At 42.4% G+C, this 20299-nt stretch overlaps 2 protein-coding genes across 2 annotated transcripts in view; one reads left to right on the plus strand and one right to left on the minus strand.

The window, feature by feature from the left end:
- Positions 1-9151, minus strand: part of LOC111971708 (uncharacterized) — an 89601-nt gene extending 80450 nt beyond the window's left edge. The window contains exons 1-3 of the mRNA XM_070446389.1: positions 9080-9151; positions 8561-8685; positions 5468-5635 (exon numbers count right to left, since the gene is read on the minus strand). Coding sequence (XP_070302490.1) covers positions 5468-5635; positions 8561-8685; positions 9080-9089 — 303 coding nt within the window. The 5' untranslated portion in view covers positions 9090-9151. The remainder of the gene's footprint in view (positions 1-5467; positions 5636-8560; positions 8686-9079) is intronic.
- A 1726-nt stretch (positions 9152-10877) lies between these two features.
- Positions 10878-14009, plus strand: LOC111971705 (uncharacterized). The gene is made up of 3 exons (XM_023998543.2): positions 10878-11842; positions 12067-12197; positions 12384-14009. Exons 1-3 carry the CDS (start codon positions 11554-11556, stop codon positions 13518-13520), a joined length of 1557 nt encoding a protein of 518 aa, XP_023854311.2. The 5' UTR covers positions 10878-11553; the 3' UTR covers positions 13521-14009.
- The last annotated feature ends 6290 nt before the right edge of the window (positions 14010-20299 follow it).

A 20299-nucleotide genomic window follows, 5' to 3' on the forward strand; every position in this document is an offset into this window, starting at 1 on the left:
ACTCAGCCCTGTAAACAGGGCTTATCGAGGCAGACGAAATCCCAGTGAAGGAGAGGAGACCGCCAGGCGGAGACAGGCAAGTGTGGTTCCGTTGCTCCAGTGCCTTTCTGTTCACCTTCACACTCTGGCCAGACACACTCAAATCAAGGACCTACTGAAGAGCATGAGGTCTTCAATAAAGACTTAAAGGTTGAACGAGTCTCGTCTTCCACAGTGGGTAGGCACCATTCCATAAAATGGAGCTCTTATACGGAGAAAGCCTGCTTCTAGGCTGTTTGTTTAACAAATTCTAGGGACAGCGCTAAGGAGGCCTGCGTCTTGTGACCGTAGGCGTGGTATATGTACGGTAGGAACCAAATCGGAAAGATAAGGTCAGGAGCAGCCCATGTAATGCTTCGTAGGTTAGCAGTAAAACCTGTGAAAAATCAAGCCCTTGCGCTTAACAGAAGCAAGTGTTAGAAGAGGCTAGCACTGGAGTAATATGATCAAATTTTGGGGTTCTAGTCACAATTTAGCAAGCGTGTTTAGCACTAACTGAAGCTTTATTTAGTGCTTATCCGGGCTGAGCCGGAAAGTAGAGCATTGCAGTAGTCTAACTAGAGTGACAAAAGCCATGGATACATTTTTCTGCATAATTTTTGGACAGAAAAGTCTTCCTCTGATCTTCGTGCAATGTTACGTAGGTGGAAAAAAAGCTGTCGCTTGAAACAGTTCTTATAGGTTTGTACAAAGACGAGATCTAGAGGTCCAGAAGTAACGCCGAGGTCCTTCAGTTTTATTTGAGACGAACTGTGTACACCCATCAACATAATTGTCAGATTCAACAGAAAGATCTCTTTTGTTTCTTGGACCTAGACAAGCATCTCTGTTTTGTCTGAGTTAAAACTGTAGACCGATTGCAGCCATCCACTTCCTTATGTCTGAAACAAGGCTTCCAGCGAGCGGCAATTTGGGGCTCACCATGTTTCATCGAAATATACAGCTGTGTGTCACTCCCACATATTCAGTGAAACAGTATAACATTATGTTTCCGAATTGACATCACATAAATGCGTGGTCAAGAGAAATATAGTGAAAACAATAATGGATCACGTAAACGGAACTTGAGGTACACGACATTTACAGTTGAGTTCGTCAGAGGGACAAACCATCCACAGAGACAAAACTGATATCTTTTCCGACAGATAAGATCTAAAACCAGGCCAGACATGTCCATGTGTAGACCAATTTCGGGTTTCCAATATCTCCAAAAAGAGATGCTTGAAGACGGCGATGAACTGCAAAAAAATCACTGAAGCCCTCAATATCTCCCTCACTACTTTTAAGCACAGCCTGTCTAGAGCAGCGTCACAGATCACTGCACTGTACATAGCCCACTGTAACGATAACCCATCCAACTACCTCATCGCTTACTGTATTTTATCTTGCTCCTTTGCACCCCAGTATCTCTACCTGACATCAATCACTCCACTGTTTAATTGTTATATTGTAATTACTTCAGCCCATGCCTATTATTGCCTTACCTCCCTTATCTTACCTCATTTGCACACATCTGTGATATATACTTTTTACTACGTATATGACTGTATGGTTGCTTTATTCCATGTGTAACTGATGTTGTTGTATTGGTCGAACTGCTGTCCTTTTATCTTGGCCAGGTCGCAGTTGTAAATGAGAACTGTTCTCAATCTAGCCTACCTTGGTTAAATAAAGGTGAAAGAATAAATAATAATAACATCTTCAGCCAGCACTGGACCCTCCGTCCTGGAAGAGAGAGGTGATACAATTTTACACAGACATACCACTCCCCTCAGGTACGTACACACACATAAGATAAACACACTTTCAACATAGTGTATTACCCTATCCCAATACTTGTGGTCCTATACTGTAGTTACAGAATGGACTTCCACTTGTTGAAATTGGCCTATAACAGAATAACTTTAAAAAAAGAAACATATGCATTACAATGGTAGAAATTGAAAGAGAACACTTTGAGGATTGAGGTAAATTATAGACCAAAGGTGAGAACAACAGTTCACCTGACACAGACTGAATCCAAACATTACATTGTTTCATTGATGTGCATTTTATATATTACTGTCATTTCTCAGCATTTTCGCCTCATTGAGGATCTGAAGCAAGCACACCTTGTCTTTTTTGTTGTTCGTAACACAGCCCGCATCCCCACCATACAGCAATTATGGTGTTATTTAGCAATCCTATACATCGCAAATCTGTGAGGTGGGCATCATTTGGAAATGCATTACTATTGCCAGACATGATCAGCTAAGTGATTACCAAACATGATCAGATACCAGTGTTGGGCTTTCAAAAGGCACTTCAGACAAACGGATTGTAATTTTGGTGCACCATAGAATGGAGTCATGAGTGCATCAAGTGCGGTGTTCCGTGGTAATTTTCCTCACAATACGACAAACACAGGCTCATTTGTGTTCAGGACAAGCCAGGTAAACATTCAGCGCACATGATCGCCGGGTCGCGGGTGTAAAGTGTCTTATGTAACTGATGGATCAAACATAGGCGTATCATGTAAACATTGATACTCGTAAATTACATGTTTCCCAATAGTGGAACACGTGAAGTGCCATTTGGACTCACAGATAGTGGTTGGCTCTGTATGACATCGAGTTGGTATATTATTATAATCCTCAACTTCTTCAATCTTTCTAGAACACATCGACTCCTCTCAATTTATATTGCCTGCACTCAGAACAAATGTGCAAAAGTAGCCCAAATTAGGCGATCTTGTTTGCGCAGCGCGTCCTCAAATTTAGTAACGGCTGTCAGTCAAAACCCATACAGTGTGATGTGTGTGTGGAAGGCGAGAATCTGAGCCCTGATGCCATGTAAGCCACTGCGTTCGTAATTTAGGGCGCTTCATCAATGAAGAACAATTTCTGCCAATTAATTCAACTCAGTATGATGGCCTACAAACCTGACTCAGTTACACCAGCTCTGTCAGGAGGAATGGGCCAATATTCACCCAACTTATTGTGGGAAGCTTGTGGAAGGATACCCAACACGTTTGACCTAAGTCAAACAATTTAAAGGCAATGCTACCAATACTAATTGAATGTATGCAAACTTCTGACCCACTGGGAATGTGATGAAATAACTTAAAGTTGAAATAAATCATTCTCTACTATTAGTCTGACTTCAAATGTAGTCCCATGGTCTATATTTTGTGTGATGGTGGGGACGCAGAGCTGTGTTCCAAACAAAAAACTGCAAGTGTGCTTGCTTCAGTTCCTCAATGACATGGTTAGCAGAGCTAAAAATAAATTAAAAAGCACCTTATAGTAGAAGGCTCTTTCCTTGAGTCATAAAYGTGCATTGAAATGACTTAGGAACAGTGCACACTGGACAGGTGTGACCACTTAGACCTCACTCAAACCATTTTTTACTTATCTTTTTCCTACTCCAAAATGTCAATGAATATTCATATGTTTRCAGAGTAATTTCAGATTTCATTATTGACAAATGGCATGAAAAGTACAGTAAATGTCAAATGCACATAATCAACAGTGTAATGTTTGGATTCAGTCTTGTCAGGTGAGSTGTTGTGTTTTCACCTTTGGTCAAAACATTTCCCCATCAACTCTAAAGTGTTCTTTCAATTTCTACCATTGTAGTGCATATGCTTTTTATAATTTTTCTGTTAAATGTCAATTTGGCCCTATCCATGTTGACTAACTTCCACGAATTGAAGTGGTTAAACATAAACAAGTTAAATACACCATATGAAAACCACACATCAACAACAAAAAAAAAATCTGCAAGAGCTTGATAAACTGCATTCATTATCTCATTAAAAGTGTTTTGGGAAAATTTGTGATCATATCCTACACAGTACAAACACAATATGAAAGACTTTTAAGGTTTATATATGCCTTGTACATTGAGTGTACAAAACATAAGGAACACCTTCCTAATATTGAGTTGCACCCCTTTTGCCCTCAGAACAGCCTCAATTTGTCAGGACATGGACTCTACAAGGTGTCAAAAGCGTTCCACAGGGATGCTGGCCCATGTTGACTCCAATGCTTCCTACAGTTGTCAAGTTGGCTGGATGTCCTTTGGGTGGTGGACCATTCTTGATACACATAGGAAACTGTTGAGTGAAAAACCCAGCAGCATTGCAGTGCGTGACACACTCAAACCAGTGCGCCTGGCACTTACTACCATACCCCACATTCACACTCTGAATGGCACACATACACAATCCATGTCTCAGTTGTCTCAAGATTTAAATATCCTTCTTGAAGTTGATTTAACAGGTAAGATCAATAAGGGATCATAGACTGACCAGGTGAAAGCTGTGTCATGGAAAGCGCAGGTGTCCCTAATGTTTTATACATTCAYTGTTTTTCACAATGTCTGGATGCAATATTCTACCCAGGAATATTCAACACTGAAATCTGTTACTCTGGTTATTCCAAATACATTTGTTGATCTTTTCAGGTGACAACAATATAAATTCATCTTTGTCTTTAATGCAMGGTTTGATCTAAACGTCAGAAGCTATCGAGTGGAATGGTTTTTCTGCTGGTGTATCCTGAGGTATCTCCTCTCTGAAAACCTCTTCCCGCAGTGCGTACAGGCGAATGGCCTCTCTCCCATGTGGACCTTCAGGTGCATCTTCAGGTGATCCTGGCGGGAGAACCTTTTCTCACACTGGGGGCAGCTGAAGGATTTCTCCCCTGTGTGGATCCTCTGGTGCCTTTCCACCTTTTGGGGACAGCTGAAGCCTTGGTTACAGAACATGCAAAGGAACCGCTTCTCTTTAGTATTGCCTGATGTTTCTCACCCTCCCCGAGCCTTTGGTCATTTGAGTTCAATACCTGATTGAAAAGGACGTGTCCCTGTGAATCAGAAAGCCCCATCGACGTGGACACTGGGTGGCGATCCCTGAATGTGTGTAAAGGGGAGTGGGTTGCAACATTTGGATTTGTCTCTAAGCTTCCCTTGTAATCTAAGAATTCTCTGCCCTYCGAGTGTCCATCTCCTAGGAGACGATCTGCATTCCATGTGGGAGGAGCGTCGCCCTCCACATCTACGACCAGACCCTCTCCTTTCTTATCTAGGCACCCTTCAGAGTATACACTACTACTGTATTGATTCTAGTACCCTCTAGATAGATCAGTCTGTGTCTCTAAACCCAAGGACATGTTGCCAGGGTCCATCTCTGTAGCGTAAGAGGAAGAGAGATCATCACCGCCAGTGTCTGACGTATCACCTTCACRATGTCCACAGGAATTAACCGTCCTCTCGCTCTGGTGAAATACCGGTATATATTCTGAGCTGAGAGCAGGAGGACAGCCCATTCTCCCCAGCCTCTCTGGGTCTGATCTGTGGTCAGATTCTGTGTGTAAGAGCCTGTGTGTTACAGTTAAAGTCTWGCGTCTGTCTCTGACTTGAGGACGGCGTTCGGCGTTCCACTGACCTCCATGATGCTGCGTTGGGTCCAGGGCTGCGCTGGGATGGTGGTGGGGTCCTCCGTGGCTACAGGGAGCACTCCAGCTGTCTGGATGTCTCTGTTGTGGTGTGGTTCCTCCTCTCCTTCCTTCCACTTCAGCTTGACCCCAGGATCTGCAGCCTCTGCATCTGCAGACTGACCAGAAGAGAGGAGCTTATTATTGGTACATGAGCTAAATTGGATAACAATGTTGTAGAGAAGTCTCACAAGCTCCCATGTCCTCCTGAGAGGATATGGTTGCTTTTTAAGACCATCCATTCCACTGTGTCAGGTCCTGTTGTACCTTTTGAGAATACATTCTGGGCTTATCAATTATATTATGTGGTGGTGGTGTCACCTTCATAATTTTTTTTTCTGGTTCTCCAAAATGGCTACAGTCACCATCACAATTAGTAATTGTGTAATTATAATTTTTTTGAGTTTGATATTCAAATTGCTTCTAATTAGGTAAGTATCCCAGTAGTAGTTTGGTAATACGTTACCAAAATCTTGATATCAACCTGGCCAGATTGTATAATTTGGTTCAGTTCTGTCGTCACATTCTGTGATTGGCTTGCTTGGCTACGTTAGCCGACATAGGCTACGTCAACTGCAGCGGTGTGTTTGATCTGCGCATGTGCCAGCACCAGCAGCGCAAGTCTCTCTATGCTTACAGTGGCACGAAAAAGCACGTGAACCCTTTGGATTTCTGCATAAATTCYTCCTAAAATGTGATTTGATCTTCCACCAAGTAATAACAATAGACAAACAGTCTGCTTKAACTAATAACAAATAATTATACGTTTATGTCTTTATTGAAGGGTGGAAAAAGTATGTTAACCCTTCGATTTAATAACTGGTTGACACCTCCCGGCAGCAATAACCTCAACCAAACGTTTTCTGTAGTTGTGGATCAGACCTGCACAATGGTCAGGAGGAACGTTGGACCATTCCTCTATACAAAACWGTTTCAGTTCAGCAATATTCTTGGGATGTCTGGTTTGAACCGCTCRCTTGAGGTCACGCCACAGCATCTCAATCCGGTTGAGGTCAGGATTCTGACATGCCAGAAGTTGTATTTTCTTCTGTTGAAGCCATTCTGTTGTTGATTTACTTGTGTTTTGGGTCGTTGTCCTGTTGCATCACCCAACTTCTGTTGAGCTTCAATTGGTGGTCAGATAGCCTTACATTCTCCTGCAGAATGTCTTGATAAACTTGCAAATTCATTTTTCCATCAACGATAGCAAGCTGTCCAGGTCCTGAGGCAGCCCCAAAACATGATGCTCCCTCCACCATACTTGAGTGATGAGGTTTTGATGTTGGTGTGCTGTGCCTTTTTGTCCCCACAGTGTTGTGTGTTACTTCCAAACAACTCAACTGTAGTTTCWTCTGTCCACAGAATATTTTGCCAGTAGCGCTGTGGAACATTCAGGTGCTCTTTTGCGAACTTCAGACATGCATATTTTTTTTGGGGGGGGGGGGGYSGGGSYGCAGTGGCTTCTTCTGTGGTGTCCTRCCATGAACACCATTCTTGTTAAGTGTTTTACGTATCGTAGACTCATCAACAGAGATGTTAGCATGTTCCAGAGATTACTAAGTCTTTAGCTGACACTCTAGGATTCTTCTTACCCTCATTGAGCATTCTGCACTGTGCTCTTGCAGTCATCTTTGCAGGACAGCCACAGTGCTGAACTTTCTCCATTTATAGAAAATGTGTCTTACCGTGGACTGATGAACATGAAGGCTTTTAGAGATACTTTGTTAACCCTTTCCAGCTTTAWGCAAGTCAACAACTTTTAATCTTATGTCTTCTGAGATCTTGTTTGTTAGATGCATGGTTCACATCAGGCAATGCTTCTTGTGAATAGCAAACTCAAATTGTGTTTTTTTTATTTTTTATTTTTAAATAGTGCAGGGCAGCGCTAAAGACACCTCATCTGTCTCATTGATTGGACTCCAGGTTATCTGACTCCTGACTCCAATTAGCTTTTGGCGAAGTCATTAGCCTAGGGGTTCATATACTTTTTCCAACCTACACTGTAAATGTTTAAATGATGTATTCAATATAGACAAGACAAATACAATAATATGTGTTATTAGGTGATGCAGACTGTTTGTTGTGACTTAGATGAAGATCAGATCAAATTATATGACCAATTTATGCATTAGTCCAGGTAATTCCAAAGGGTTCACGTACTTTTTCTTGTAGTGAGTTCGGAAAAACTGAAAGTATGCATCTTAGAAATAGCTCACATACAAACTTTGTCCAAAATCAAATAGGCTTCGCAAAAATAACATGGATGCTGTGGTAGAATGTTTATTTTGATTAACACAAAAATCTCACCAGGTAGCCCGATTTCATTTATGTCATGAAAATGATTAGGGAAATCCTTATTGCAAAGCATGTTAACGCTTAAATCAAACTATTATATTGTGTACCTAAGGGTCAGTCACCGGGATCAGCTTTTAACACCACCCACTCTACACAATATAAAGGTTAAACATTTCTAAACTTACGAATGCACGTAGTGGTACTTAATCGGCAGATCTAGACCGTCACACTTAACAAGCCAAGACGTCCTATAAATCGTTTACGACCTAAGAATTTGCTCACATAAGACAGCTAAAATCATACATACAGTCTGTGGAGGCCTTTACTAGATCGAACGAAAATGCAAGGATGGTGTATTGTTTTTCTCCAGGCTGCAACCATATCTCTACAACGTTTATCGTTTTATCGGTTCCCGAACTATGTAATGAAAAAACTTRGGGTCCATCTGACAAGGTAGTGAGACGTCAAAGGCAGGTGTTGAGGTAGTTTTTATTTTATTTATCTTTTACATGTTAGCACATTATCTTTACTTGTTTTGATTACATAACTGCTTAACTTCAATGTTAGCTGATGAGACTGAGAACAAAACATAAGATCTCCTAAGCCTGTGTTTACCAGACCTTATTTTCGGGATTTATAAAAATAAACATTAATTTCCCCATAGGCTTTGGCCAATGAGCCATGGCGGAGTTAGCCTCCGTTAGTGCATACAAAAAGATGCCATTAATATTGCTCTCTATTACACTAACCTCTATCACGATAATGTTCTGAGTTGAGGTTCCTGTGCCCTCAACAGTGATTGGGTGGCCATGGTTCCATGTATTGTGACCCGCTGGCTTCACAAAGCTCCTGTGGCCTCCAGTGAGATGTCCACCTGGGAGAGTGATTGGGGAAAAGAGGCGTAGGCTAGCTACAGTCAATGCTCAACGGCATATTTATCAAACACTGGCTAGAATTGACAAGGATGTAAGACTTACCATTCTTGATATACTATTTATTGATCGATGTATTATGTAACATGCATCACATTGCTTTCATTGAGTAGATAATAGGAAATTAAGTAAATTAAGATTCTGGTTAGAATATGATAGTGTCATTGCGCAAGTGCTTACTATCCTGGTTTACAAGACCCAATTCTGGTTAACACATTTGAACACATGTGCAGAAGGAAACGGGGCGACAGGCACTGAGCTACATATGAACCGCGACGGAGCGACAGGTACTGAGCTATGAACGTCGCCAGGCCGCGCAGCCTCAGCAAAATGTACCTCTTGCCATTCCTCTGTATCGGTCGACGATCTTGACACTATTGGGACGCCTGGCGAGGACGCGATCTCGTATTGTCTTTCTCTGCGCGCTCCCGTGGCCACCTTCAGTTCCAGTTGCTGTAGTTTCCTCCGCAATGCCCCGTTTCTCTTCTGGCTTTGAGTTATTTCCAAACGAAACACTGCATAGTCGTCGTCTACGAGTTTACAGATGTCCCGTGTGGCGTCCCGTGTGGCTCAGTTGTAGAGCATGGCGTTGCACGCCAGGGTTGTGGGTTCATTCCCCATGGGGGGACAGGATGAATATGGTATGAACTTTCCAATTTGTAAGTCGCTCTGGATAAGAGCGTCTGCTAAATGACTTAAATGTAATGTAATGTAAAATGTCTGCCACGGCTGCATTTGCCAGCACCTCCATGACAAGGCGATTTGAGTGTGAAAAAGCATACAATTAGCCATTGTTATCTAAGCAGCTAGCTAGCGTTACCTAGATAACATCTATCAACCAAGTACAGTCTCCAACGCAAATTAAACACTACCTGAGTATGTATGTAATGCGGTGTAGTTCAATTAGTCATATTGAGTTATATGGTGTTAAACGTCTAAACAATAAAAACACTTAACGTGAAAATTTGTTTTTGACCACTGTTGACTTCCTTTACTTCTATAATATTATGCGGTCCTCAAAAGTTAATTACATTCCGCCACATACTGTACTGGACGGAGTGTGTAGTCAACCACAACTAAATTAATAGACTAAAGAAAGAAAAAACAACATTGAAATAAACCCTCCCATCTAATCCTGTATTACTAAGAAAATGAAAAGAGCCTTGTACTTACATCAACACACACTGTTTCATCAACCATACACTCTGTACACAAACCATTTGCATGCTTGCCAACCAGATATAAGGACGAGTTCAATGTACAATGTCCTAAACGCAAACACCACCTCTTCCTTCCTAATTTGAATCTTGGTCCACCGACCTTTCTATGGCTGGCGTTTTGAGTCCCACCTCTTCTACCACACATCTATCATAATTGCTCTAATCTTACCTTTGGCCTCACCTCGTGGAGCATGAATATCAATTACTTCTTGGTTTTAAAGTCCTTTTGGCTACCTGGGACCCAGCCACTTCCGTTTACACTGAAAAGAAAGGATCTTATTGATTGGCTCATAGCTCAAAGGGTGTGGTTAAATTTTAAAAAGTATGCAAGCTGTTTTTTGAAATATGGTACTGTTTATTACATTACACATCAAATCTCCTATGATCAGTATCTTTTAAGCAGAGAGCAGACTTGTTTAGAAGGAACAGCATGTTAGCAAGGATAGAGTAGAGCATAATAAAATGACTTTATTCCATCTAGTCAGTCAGGTAAATATTCAACTGTTCTTGTTCTAGGCTAGATTTACTGTCTCTCTAAAAACAGATTTACACAAGCCTGTTTCAAATGACAAGTTAACAAAAGGGTTAATGAGGGGTATGTGGTTAATTACCCTTTTTACCCCAAGACACTTCACATGATAACAATATATGTCAGCTGAAGAATGGTCCCTAAATATCCCCTGTGTACATCTCAAGCCCCACTGCTACATTTCTCCCRGTTGTGGACACTCCTATGTCTGACAAGGCTACTCCGGACGGAGAAGCTCTTGTAACATAGTTTGCACTTGAGATGGTTTGGGATGAGTTGGACCACAGAGTGAAGGAAAAGCAGTGCTCAGCATATARGGGAACTCCTTCAAGGCTGTTGGAAAAACATTCCTCAAGAAGCTGGTTGAGAGAATGCCAAGAGTGTGCAAAGCTGTCATCAAGGCAAAGGATGGCCACTTTGAAGAATATCAAATATCAAATATATTTTGATTTGTTTAACACTACGGGATTCCATATGTGTTATTTCATAGTTTTGATGTGTACACTATTATTCTACAATATAGAAAATAGTAAAAATAAAGAAAAACCTGGAATGAGTAGGTGTGTCCAAACCTTTGACTAGTACTGTGTATATATAGATATATATTATAGATAACACCCTGTTCTTTCTAAAAAAGTCTGCTCTGAGTGTCACGGATACTGATCATGAAAAGTTGTGATTGTTAATTTGTATTTATGTATACTTCAGTGGTGGATACACTATGGCTGTAAATTATTTTTATGAATTTGTAATGCAGCAAGCAATAGCATTTCAAGGAGCAGCTAAGAGCACTCCTTGTTCCATTTAATCACGCCCCATGACGCTAACCAATGAAATCCTTTCTCTTCAGTCTAAAAAGGAAGTAAACAGTACACGAGAACACTTTTCACGTTAGCGTTTTTATTGTTATTATTTAGACATTTATTAACCTAATGGAACAAAAAATATGACTAATTTAACTGCTAAGCATCACATACTTACSCCAAGTAGTCTTTAATTCGCGTTGGAGACAGGACTTGGTTGATAGATGTTATCTAGGTGACGCTAACTAGCTGCTAACAATGGCTAACGTTAACTGTATGGTTTTTCACACTCAAATAGCCTCCATTATGGAGGTGCTAGCGAATGCAGCCGTGGCAGAGATCTGTAAACTTGTAGACGATGACTATGCAGTGTTTCGTTTGGAAATTTCTCAAAGCCAGAAAGAAAATAGGGGTTTGCGGAGGAAACTACAACTACTGGAACTGAAGGTGACACGGGAGCGCGCAGAGAAGACAATACGAGAGCGCGTCGTCGCCAGTCGTCCCAGTAGTGTCAAGATCGTCGACCGATACAGAGGAATGGCAAGAGGTACATTTTGCCCCGTTCCCTTCTGACCACATGTGTTTGGATAGTATGCAATAATTCCCCTGATAACTTAGTTATCTTGCAAGAAGTTGTGAGAAGTGTTTGTTACTTACATCCTTGCCAATTCTAGACTGCGTCAAAACTCAGTAGTGTACAATGGTCAATWTAGCGGTGAGCATTGACAGCACCCAACCTAACTACCTCTTTTCACCCAATCACTCTCTCAGGTGAAGGATATCTCACTGGAAGCCACAGGAACTTTGTGAAGCCAGCGGGCCACAATACATGGAGAAATGACGAACCCATAGCTGTAGATGAAGGGAGTGGAACCTCAACCCAGCACGTTATCGTAATAGAGGTAAGTGCAATAGTGTTCCGTTAAAATTACAGTACATCAAATGTGACAAGTTTCAGAAAGGCTTCCCTCGGCTATTCACTTGCTTACATGTACATCCAAATGTATCTGCCATAGGGGAGACTTCCCTATGGCATTGTTATCCAATTCCACTCATGTACTGGTAATAACCTCCTCTCTTTTTGTCAGTCTGCAGATGCAGAGACTGCAGGCCCTGGGGTCAAGCAGGAGAGATCTGAAGGAGAGGAGAACCCACGGCACAGCAGAGACATCCAGACTGGACCAGCTGGAGCGCCCTATGAAGCCACAGAGGACCCCACCACCGCTGCATCTCAGCCCAYGACCCGACGCAGCATCATGGAGGTCAGTGGAAGGCCGGACGCCGTCCTCAATTCAGAGGCAGACACCAAGACTTTAACTGTAACACACAGGCTCTTAGACACAGGATCTGAACAAATATCAGACTCAGAGAGACTGGGGCAGGGGCCACTGGGCTGTCCTCCTGTTCCCGGCTCAGAGTACTTACCGGTATTTCACCAGAGCCAGAGGCCTGTTAATTCCTGTGGGGATGGTGACATGTTAGACACTGGTGGTGATGATGATCCGTCTTGTTCTTACACTACAGAGATGGACCCTGGCAACATATCCTTGGGTTTAGAGAGACAGACTGATCTGTTTAGAGGGGAATGGAACCGGTATAGTAGTAGTGTATACTCTGAAGGGTGCCAAGATAAGAAAGAGGAGGTTATAGTCGTGGATGAGGTGAAAGTGGAGGGCGACACCCCTCTGCCATGGAATGTAGACGAGACTCACTTAGGGGAAGGACACTCACAGGGCAACACCAGTGACTTCTTAGACTACAGGGAAAGCTTAGAGACAAATCCAAATGTTACGACCCACTCCCCTTTACACGTGTTCAGGGATCGCGATCCAGTGTCTACGTTAATGGCACCTTCCGATTCACACGGCCGTGTCTTTTTCAATCAGGCATTGAACTCAAATGACAGGGCTAGAGCCCAGGCTCGGGGAGGGGGAGCAATATCAGGCGGTAGTAAAGAAAAACGGTTCCCCTGCATGTTCTGTAGCAAAGGCTTCAGCTGCTCCCAGAAGGTGGAGATCCACCAGAGGATCCACACAGGGGAGAAACCCTACAGCTGTACCCAGTGTCACATGRGCTTCACCCAGGCAGGTGACCTGAAGAGGCATCAGAGGGTCCACACAGGGGAGAAACCTTACAGCTGCCCCCATTGTGAGAAGAGGTTCTCCCGCCACCACCATTTGAAGATGCACTTGAAAGTCCACACGGGAGAGACGCCGTTTGTCTGAACGCACTGCTGGTAGAGGTTCTCAGAAAGTAGCTACCTCGGTATACACCAGCAGAAAAGACATTCCACTCTATAACATAGCTTCTGACTTTTAAATCAAACCCTGCATTAAAGAACAAATTAATAATTCTTTGTTGTCTGCAGAAAAGACCCACAGATGCATTTGTAATAACGAGAGTAACAGATTTCAGTGTTTAATATTCCTGGGTAGAATATTGCATCCAGACATTGTGTGATATATGGAAATGTGTGAGCTGAAAAAGTCTGTTAAAAGTCTGTGTTTGTACTGTGTAGGCTATATGATGTTCACAAATGACTATTTCATTACTTCCATTCAACTACTTAATTTTTTCCCAAAGACTCTTTTTAAAGAGAAAATGTATGCAGTTTATCAAGTAAATGCTGATTTTTAGTTGAGACATTTGTATGTCTGGTTTACATATGGTGTATTTAAAAGGTTTTTGTTTAATAAACACAAAATGGGACATTACATTCTGACTTTCATTGACATTTCCTTTAATATACTGTGCTTTCAGAAAGTATTCAGACCCCTTGACTATTTCCACATTTGTTACTTTACAGCCTTATTCTAAAATGTATTACATAATTTTTTCCCCTCAATCTACACACAATACCCCATAATGACAAAGTGAAAACAGGTTTTTAGAAAAAAATAAAAGATTGCCTCATTTACATAAGTATTCAGACCCTTTGCTAAGAGACTCAATTGAGCTCAGGTGCATTCTGTTTCCATTGGTTATCTTTGAGATGTTTCAACAACTTAATTGGAGTCCACCTGTGGTAAATTAAATTGATTGGACATGATTTGGAAAGGCACACACCTGTCTATATAAGGTCCCACATTTGACAGTGCATGTCAGAGCAAAACCATGTCATGAGGTTGAAGGAATTGTCCGTAAAGCTCAGAGACGGGATTGTCTCGAGGCACAGATCTGGGGAAGGGTACCAAAACATTTCTGCAGCATTGAAGGTCCCCAAGAACACAGTGGCCTCCATTTTAAATGGAAGAAGTTTGGAACCACCAAGACTCTTCCTACAGCTGGCCACCCGGCCAAACTGAGCAATCAAGGGAGAAGGGCCTTGGTCAGGGAGGTGACCAAGAACCTGATGGTCACTCTGACAGAGCTCCAGAGTTGCTCTGTGGAGATGGGAGAACCTTCCAGAAGGACAAACATCTCTGCAGTGCTCCACCAATAATGCCTTTATGGTAGAGTGGCCAGACGGAAGCCACTCCTCAGTAAAAGGCACAGGACAGCCTGTTTGGAGTTTGCCAAAATGCACATAAATAACTCTCACACCATGAGAAACAATATTCTTTGGTCTGATGAAACCAATATTGAACTCTTTGGCCTGAATGCCAAGCGTCAAGTTTGGAGGAAACCTGGCACCATCCCAACAGTGATGCATGGTGGTGGCAGCATCATGTTGTGGGGATGTTTTTCAGAGGCAGGGACTGGGAGACTAATCAGGATCGAGGGTAAGATGAACGGAGCAAGTGAAGAGAGATCCTTGATGAAAACCTGCTCCAGAGCTCTCCGGACCTTAGACTGGGGGCGAAGGTTCACCTTCCAACAGGACAATGATCCGAAGCACACAGCCAAGACAACARGGGAGTGCGTTCAGAACAAGTCTCCGAATGTCCTTGAGTAGTCCAGCCAGTGCCCAGACTTCWACCTGATCTAACATCTCTGGAGAGACCTGAAAATAGCTGTGCAGCGATGCTCCCCATCCAACCTGACAGAGCTTGAGAGGATCTGCAGAGAAGAATGGGAGAAACTCCCCAAATACAGGTGTGCCAAGCTTGTAGCAGCATACCCAAGAAGTCTCGAGGCTGCCAAAGGTGCTTCAACAAAGTARTGAGTAAAGGGTCTGAATACTTATGTAAATGTAATYTTTTTTATGTTTAATACATTTGCAAAAATGTCAACCTGTTTTTGCTTTGTCATTATGGGGTATTGTGTGTAGATTGATGAAAGGGAAATAATGATTTAATCAATTTTAGAATAAAGCTGTAACAACAAAATGGGGAAAAAGTCAAGGGGTCCGAATTAACTGTACATCAGATCTGATCTCACACTATTCATACACACAACAGCGCTTTATAACCAATATACACTTACTAAATATACCTACACATACCCACACACTAAGAAACACCTACAGTACACTTCAAAATAGTTTAGTCAGGGTTGTATGACTTGACTTATGATAGCTAACTTATTTACCCACAACAACATATTTATGTCCACCATGATGGGTTTAACAACAATGAAGTAATTCTGTAACTACAGTATAGGACTCAAGTGTAGTGGGGATGGGTAAACACTCCATGTTGAAAGTGTGTTTATCTGTGTACGTACCTGAGGGAGTGTATGTCTGTAGTCTATCACCTCTCTCTTCCAGGAGGAGGAGGGTCCAGAGGTGCTGCTGGTGAAAGAGGAGGGCTGTGAGGAGGGTCTGGGGAACCCTGAGGGGACCATGGTCATGGAGGACAACCAGACTACACCTCCTCCTGAACCCACAGAGGAACCAGCTGAGCAGCACAGGACCACACACAGTCTCAGTGAGGTGAGTCCACTGTGAACTACTGTCTGAATGGTATTAGGTCAGGGCCTGTATCCAGAAAGCCTCTCAGAGTAGGAGTGCTGATCTAAGATCAGTTTTGCCTTTTTAGATCATAATGAARAAGACCRGATACTCAATCAGCACTTTTACTCAGAGTATCTCAGAGTAGGAGTGCTGATCGCTGTTCATAATAAATATGATTGTATGGACAGATCCTATATCAGCACTCCTACACCAAGACACTTTGTGGATACGGGCCCAGGTCTTGATTAATTTAGTCTTAAGTCTGGGACCATGCCTTTGAATTATCAAACCATTAAAGGGATAAGTCAGATGAACTGGTGGATACCATTTTTACGTCTCTGCGTCCAATATCCAGGAAGTTAGAGGGAATTTCACGAGCCAGTGCTAACTAGCTTAGCACAAAAACTGGATTTGGTGTAACCGAAGACTTCCATTCTTTGTGCTAAGCTAGTTAGCAAAGCTAGTTGCCAAAATCCCCAACTATTCTTTTAAAGAGTGTCAAGTAATCAAATCAATGACGATGTTTGCATAGTATCCATGGCAATCCCTCATTGCCCAATCAAATCATATCAGATTTCTTGATCCTCTCCCTCTATCTCTTACAGTCAGTAGACAAAGAGGATGGGATGCCTGATCTGRAGCTGGTCAAAGAGGAGACAATAGAGAACAGACCAGAGAGTGGAATAAAGATCTGGGATGAAGGTAAGGGAGAAATACATATTGAGAACATATATATACTATGTACTACATCAATAGGAATATTGATGCGCTTGCATAAAATGAAATAAATACAACTTATGTTTATCTACTAAAACAAACATCATAATGTTTGAACTTGACCAGGTAATTGACTCAGGTAATTGACCCAGGTAACTCTATATGTTGAGTTTTCTGCCATGTAACCTCTTCCTGCAGGTGGTTGGCTGGAAGCTAACAGAGGAGACTGGGTGGCCATCTTGGATTCCCAGACCCAGACTGTTGCAGCCAAGGCTCCTGTGGACAACATCACTGAGCAGGCCAGGACCAGAGGCGACATAGTGGAGGTCAGTGGATGGGAAAGTGTCCTTAGCTCTGGGCTGGGCAACAACACTGTTAACCACAACCAGAAACAGACAGTTGAACACAAAACAGCATCTCCATGACAACAGACTGGCTGAGACCAGGGCGAMGTGTAGATTTGGTCTACGGGGACGGTGTGTCCGTATGTGGTGGGAAAGAACAGACACGGCTAGTGATGCTCCTATAGTTGTGATTCACAGAGACTGATGGCGCATCAGGTTAACCCCCGAACAGYTATTGCCTTTAGCCTGCCTTCGATTAGCCTGATGACTCCCACCAAATGATTTAGCTTCTTTGTCATTCGCCACACACTTTACTCTGAGACTGCCATCATTGAAGTTTGTGGTGACGAGGGGCGTTGTACAAAACAAAGTCATCAGCGATTGTATCGTCTCTAACCAATCAGAGTATTTGTATATTTGAAGGAAATCGTTGTGGAAATCTGTTGAAGCTCAAGTCGGCTACACAATGCAATGCTCTTTCTATTGGCTGGCTGGCTAGCTATGTAGCAAGCTAGCAAACATAGCTACAAACAATAATACCAAATACAATATCAGCATGTGACGTAGCTATTTAGCTGTAAAATCGCCTAAACAAGCTGCAGTATCAATCTCACCATGTTCAACCTGCAGATTGATGTCCCTCACAGTGGAGTCAAACATTGGCAACGGCAAATATACTTTTGAGGAGATGCCCGCACAGTGCATTCTGAGCAATTCAAAAACTCAACATTAGCACTAATTTTGTCAAGAAGTACAACATTACAAATATTTTCAGAGATTTTAAATAATGAACTTGCTATCTGTACTATCATATAGCTTTGGAATCGTGACATTATGTACTTTAGAGGAAAATAGGCATGTTTCTCGACATATACACTGATTTTGAGAAGGGATTGCGTGATGATTAGCTTAGCAACCCCGTGACGCAGTATGACAACATGAATGCGATTGGTCGACAGTCTGCTGGGTGGGGCGTTATACGTTGCTTCATTCATTGGATTCCTATCTCCTTTCTGTAACATCTCTGTCAACGGCACTATGCAATGCACCCTGGACTAAAGAGGCAGACAAATAGGAAAAATGTTAAATTACACATTTCTTGAGGTAGGAATTTCGCAAAAACATGTTCAAAGGCTCATTGGAGAGAAGACATCCTCCCCGAGTTATGACATCAGCCAGTATTGAAATCTGAGATGTATGATAGATGTTTTCACGATCTAAACGTAATATTCCTATTAACTTCCAGTGTAGTGAGAGACATAACACGGTGCTACGTCATACCGGACGCATTTCTGCCTGCTTGAACGCCAGTAACTCAGATACACATGAAAACATGAAATGGCCCAGGGAATCGATAGAACATCACTCAGAGATGCACAAAAACAATATAACATTCAAAATGGGTGAACCTTTCCTTTAAGGCAGCTACTATATATACAAATATTACATGACATTACATTTCATTGCACTTTTCACAACACCTTAAGTATGTGCCCTCAGGCCACTACTCCACTACATCTTATCTACAACACAAAATCCATGTGTACGTGTGTAGAGTGCGTGTGTTAGCATGTGTATGTTTGTGTCTGTTCCTATGTGTGTGTGTCTCTTCATAGTCCCCGCTGTTCCATAAGGTGTATTTATCTGTTTTTTAAATCTGCTTATACTGCTTGCATCAGTTACCTGATGTGGAATAGAGTTCCATGTAGTCATGGTTCTATGTAGTACTGTGGTCCTCCCATAGTCTGTTCTGAACTTTGGAACTGTGAAGAGACCTCTGGTGGCATGTCTTGTGGGGTATGCATGGGTGTCCGAGCAGTTTGCTAGTAGTTTCAACAGACAGCTCGGTGCATTCAACATTTTAACAGTTCTTACAATACAAGTAGTGATGAAGTCAATCTCTCCTCTACTTTGAACCATGAGAGATTGACATGCATATTATTAATGTTAGCACTCCGTGTACATTTAAGGGCCAGCCGTGCTGCCCGGTTCTGAGCCAATTGTAATTTTCCTAAGTCCGTATTTGTGGAACCTGMAAAGTAGTCCAGGTGCGACAAAACTAGGGCCTGTAGAACCTGCCTTGTTGATAGTGTTGTTAAGAAGGCAGAGCAGRGCTTTATTATGGACAGACTTCTCCCCAGATTTAGTTGAAGTTTGGGGTTTAGCGTATCAAAGCCAATGACGAATTTTCAAACCTCCGCACGTGTGTTCTGGCTCTGGCCCAACCCATCAGTTTCTGGACCAATCAGTCGGCCCCGAATGTGTTCGCATTGGTGAAGGGTCGGGGAGGTACTCGGATCGACTCATTGCGGAGAAGAAAATTACAGTTGCAGTCGGAAGTTTACATACACCTTAGCCAAATATATTTCAACTCAGTTCTTCGCAATTCCTGGCATTTAATCCTCGTAAAAATTCTCTGTCTTAGGTCAGTTAGGATCACCACTTTATTTTAASAATGTGAATAGTAGAGAGAGATTTATTTCGGCTTTTATTTCTTTCATCACATTCCCAGTGGGTCTGAAGTTTACATACAATCAATTAGTATTTGGTAGCATTGGCTTTAAATTGTTTAACTTGGGTCAAACGTTTCGGGTAGCCTTCCACAAGCTTCCCACAATAAGTTGGGTGAATTTTGGCCCATTCCTCCTGACAAAGCTGGTGTAACTGAGTCAGGTTTGTCGGCCTTCTTGCTCGCACARGCTTTTTCAGTTCTGCCCACACATTTTCTATAGGATTGAGGTCAGGGCTTTGTGARGGCCACTCCAATACCTTGACTTTGTTGTCCTTTAAGCCATTTTGCCACAACTTTGGAAGTATGCTTGGGGTCATTGTCCATTTGGAAGACCCATTTGCGACCAAGCTTTAACTTCCTGACTGATGTCTTGAGATGTTGCTTCAATATATCCACATAATTTCCCCCCCCTCATGATGCCATCTATTTTGTGAAGTGCACCAGTCCCTCCTGCAGCAAAGCACCCCCACAACATGATGCTGCCACCCCCGTGCTTCACGGTTGGGATGGTGTTCTTCGGCTTGCAAGCCTCCCCCTTTTTCTTCCAAACATAACAATGGTCATTATGGCCAAACAGTGCACATGCACATTTGTGGC

Source organism: Salvelinus sp. IW2-2015, linkage group LG13 (assembly GCF_002910315.2).
Source record: "Salvelinus sp. IW2-2015 linkage group LG13, ASM291031v2, whole genome shotgun sequence".
NCBI classification, from domain to species: Eukaryota; Metazoa; Chordata; class Actinopteri; order Salmoniformes; family Salmonidae; genus Salvelinus; species Salvelinus sp. IW2-2015.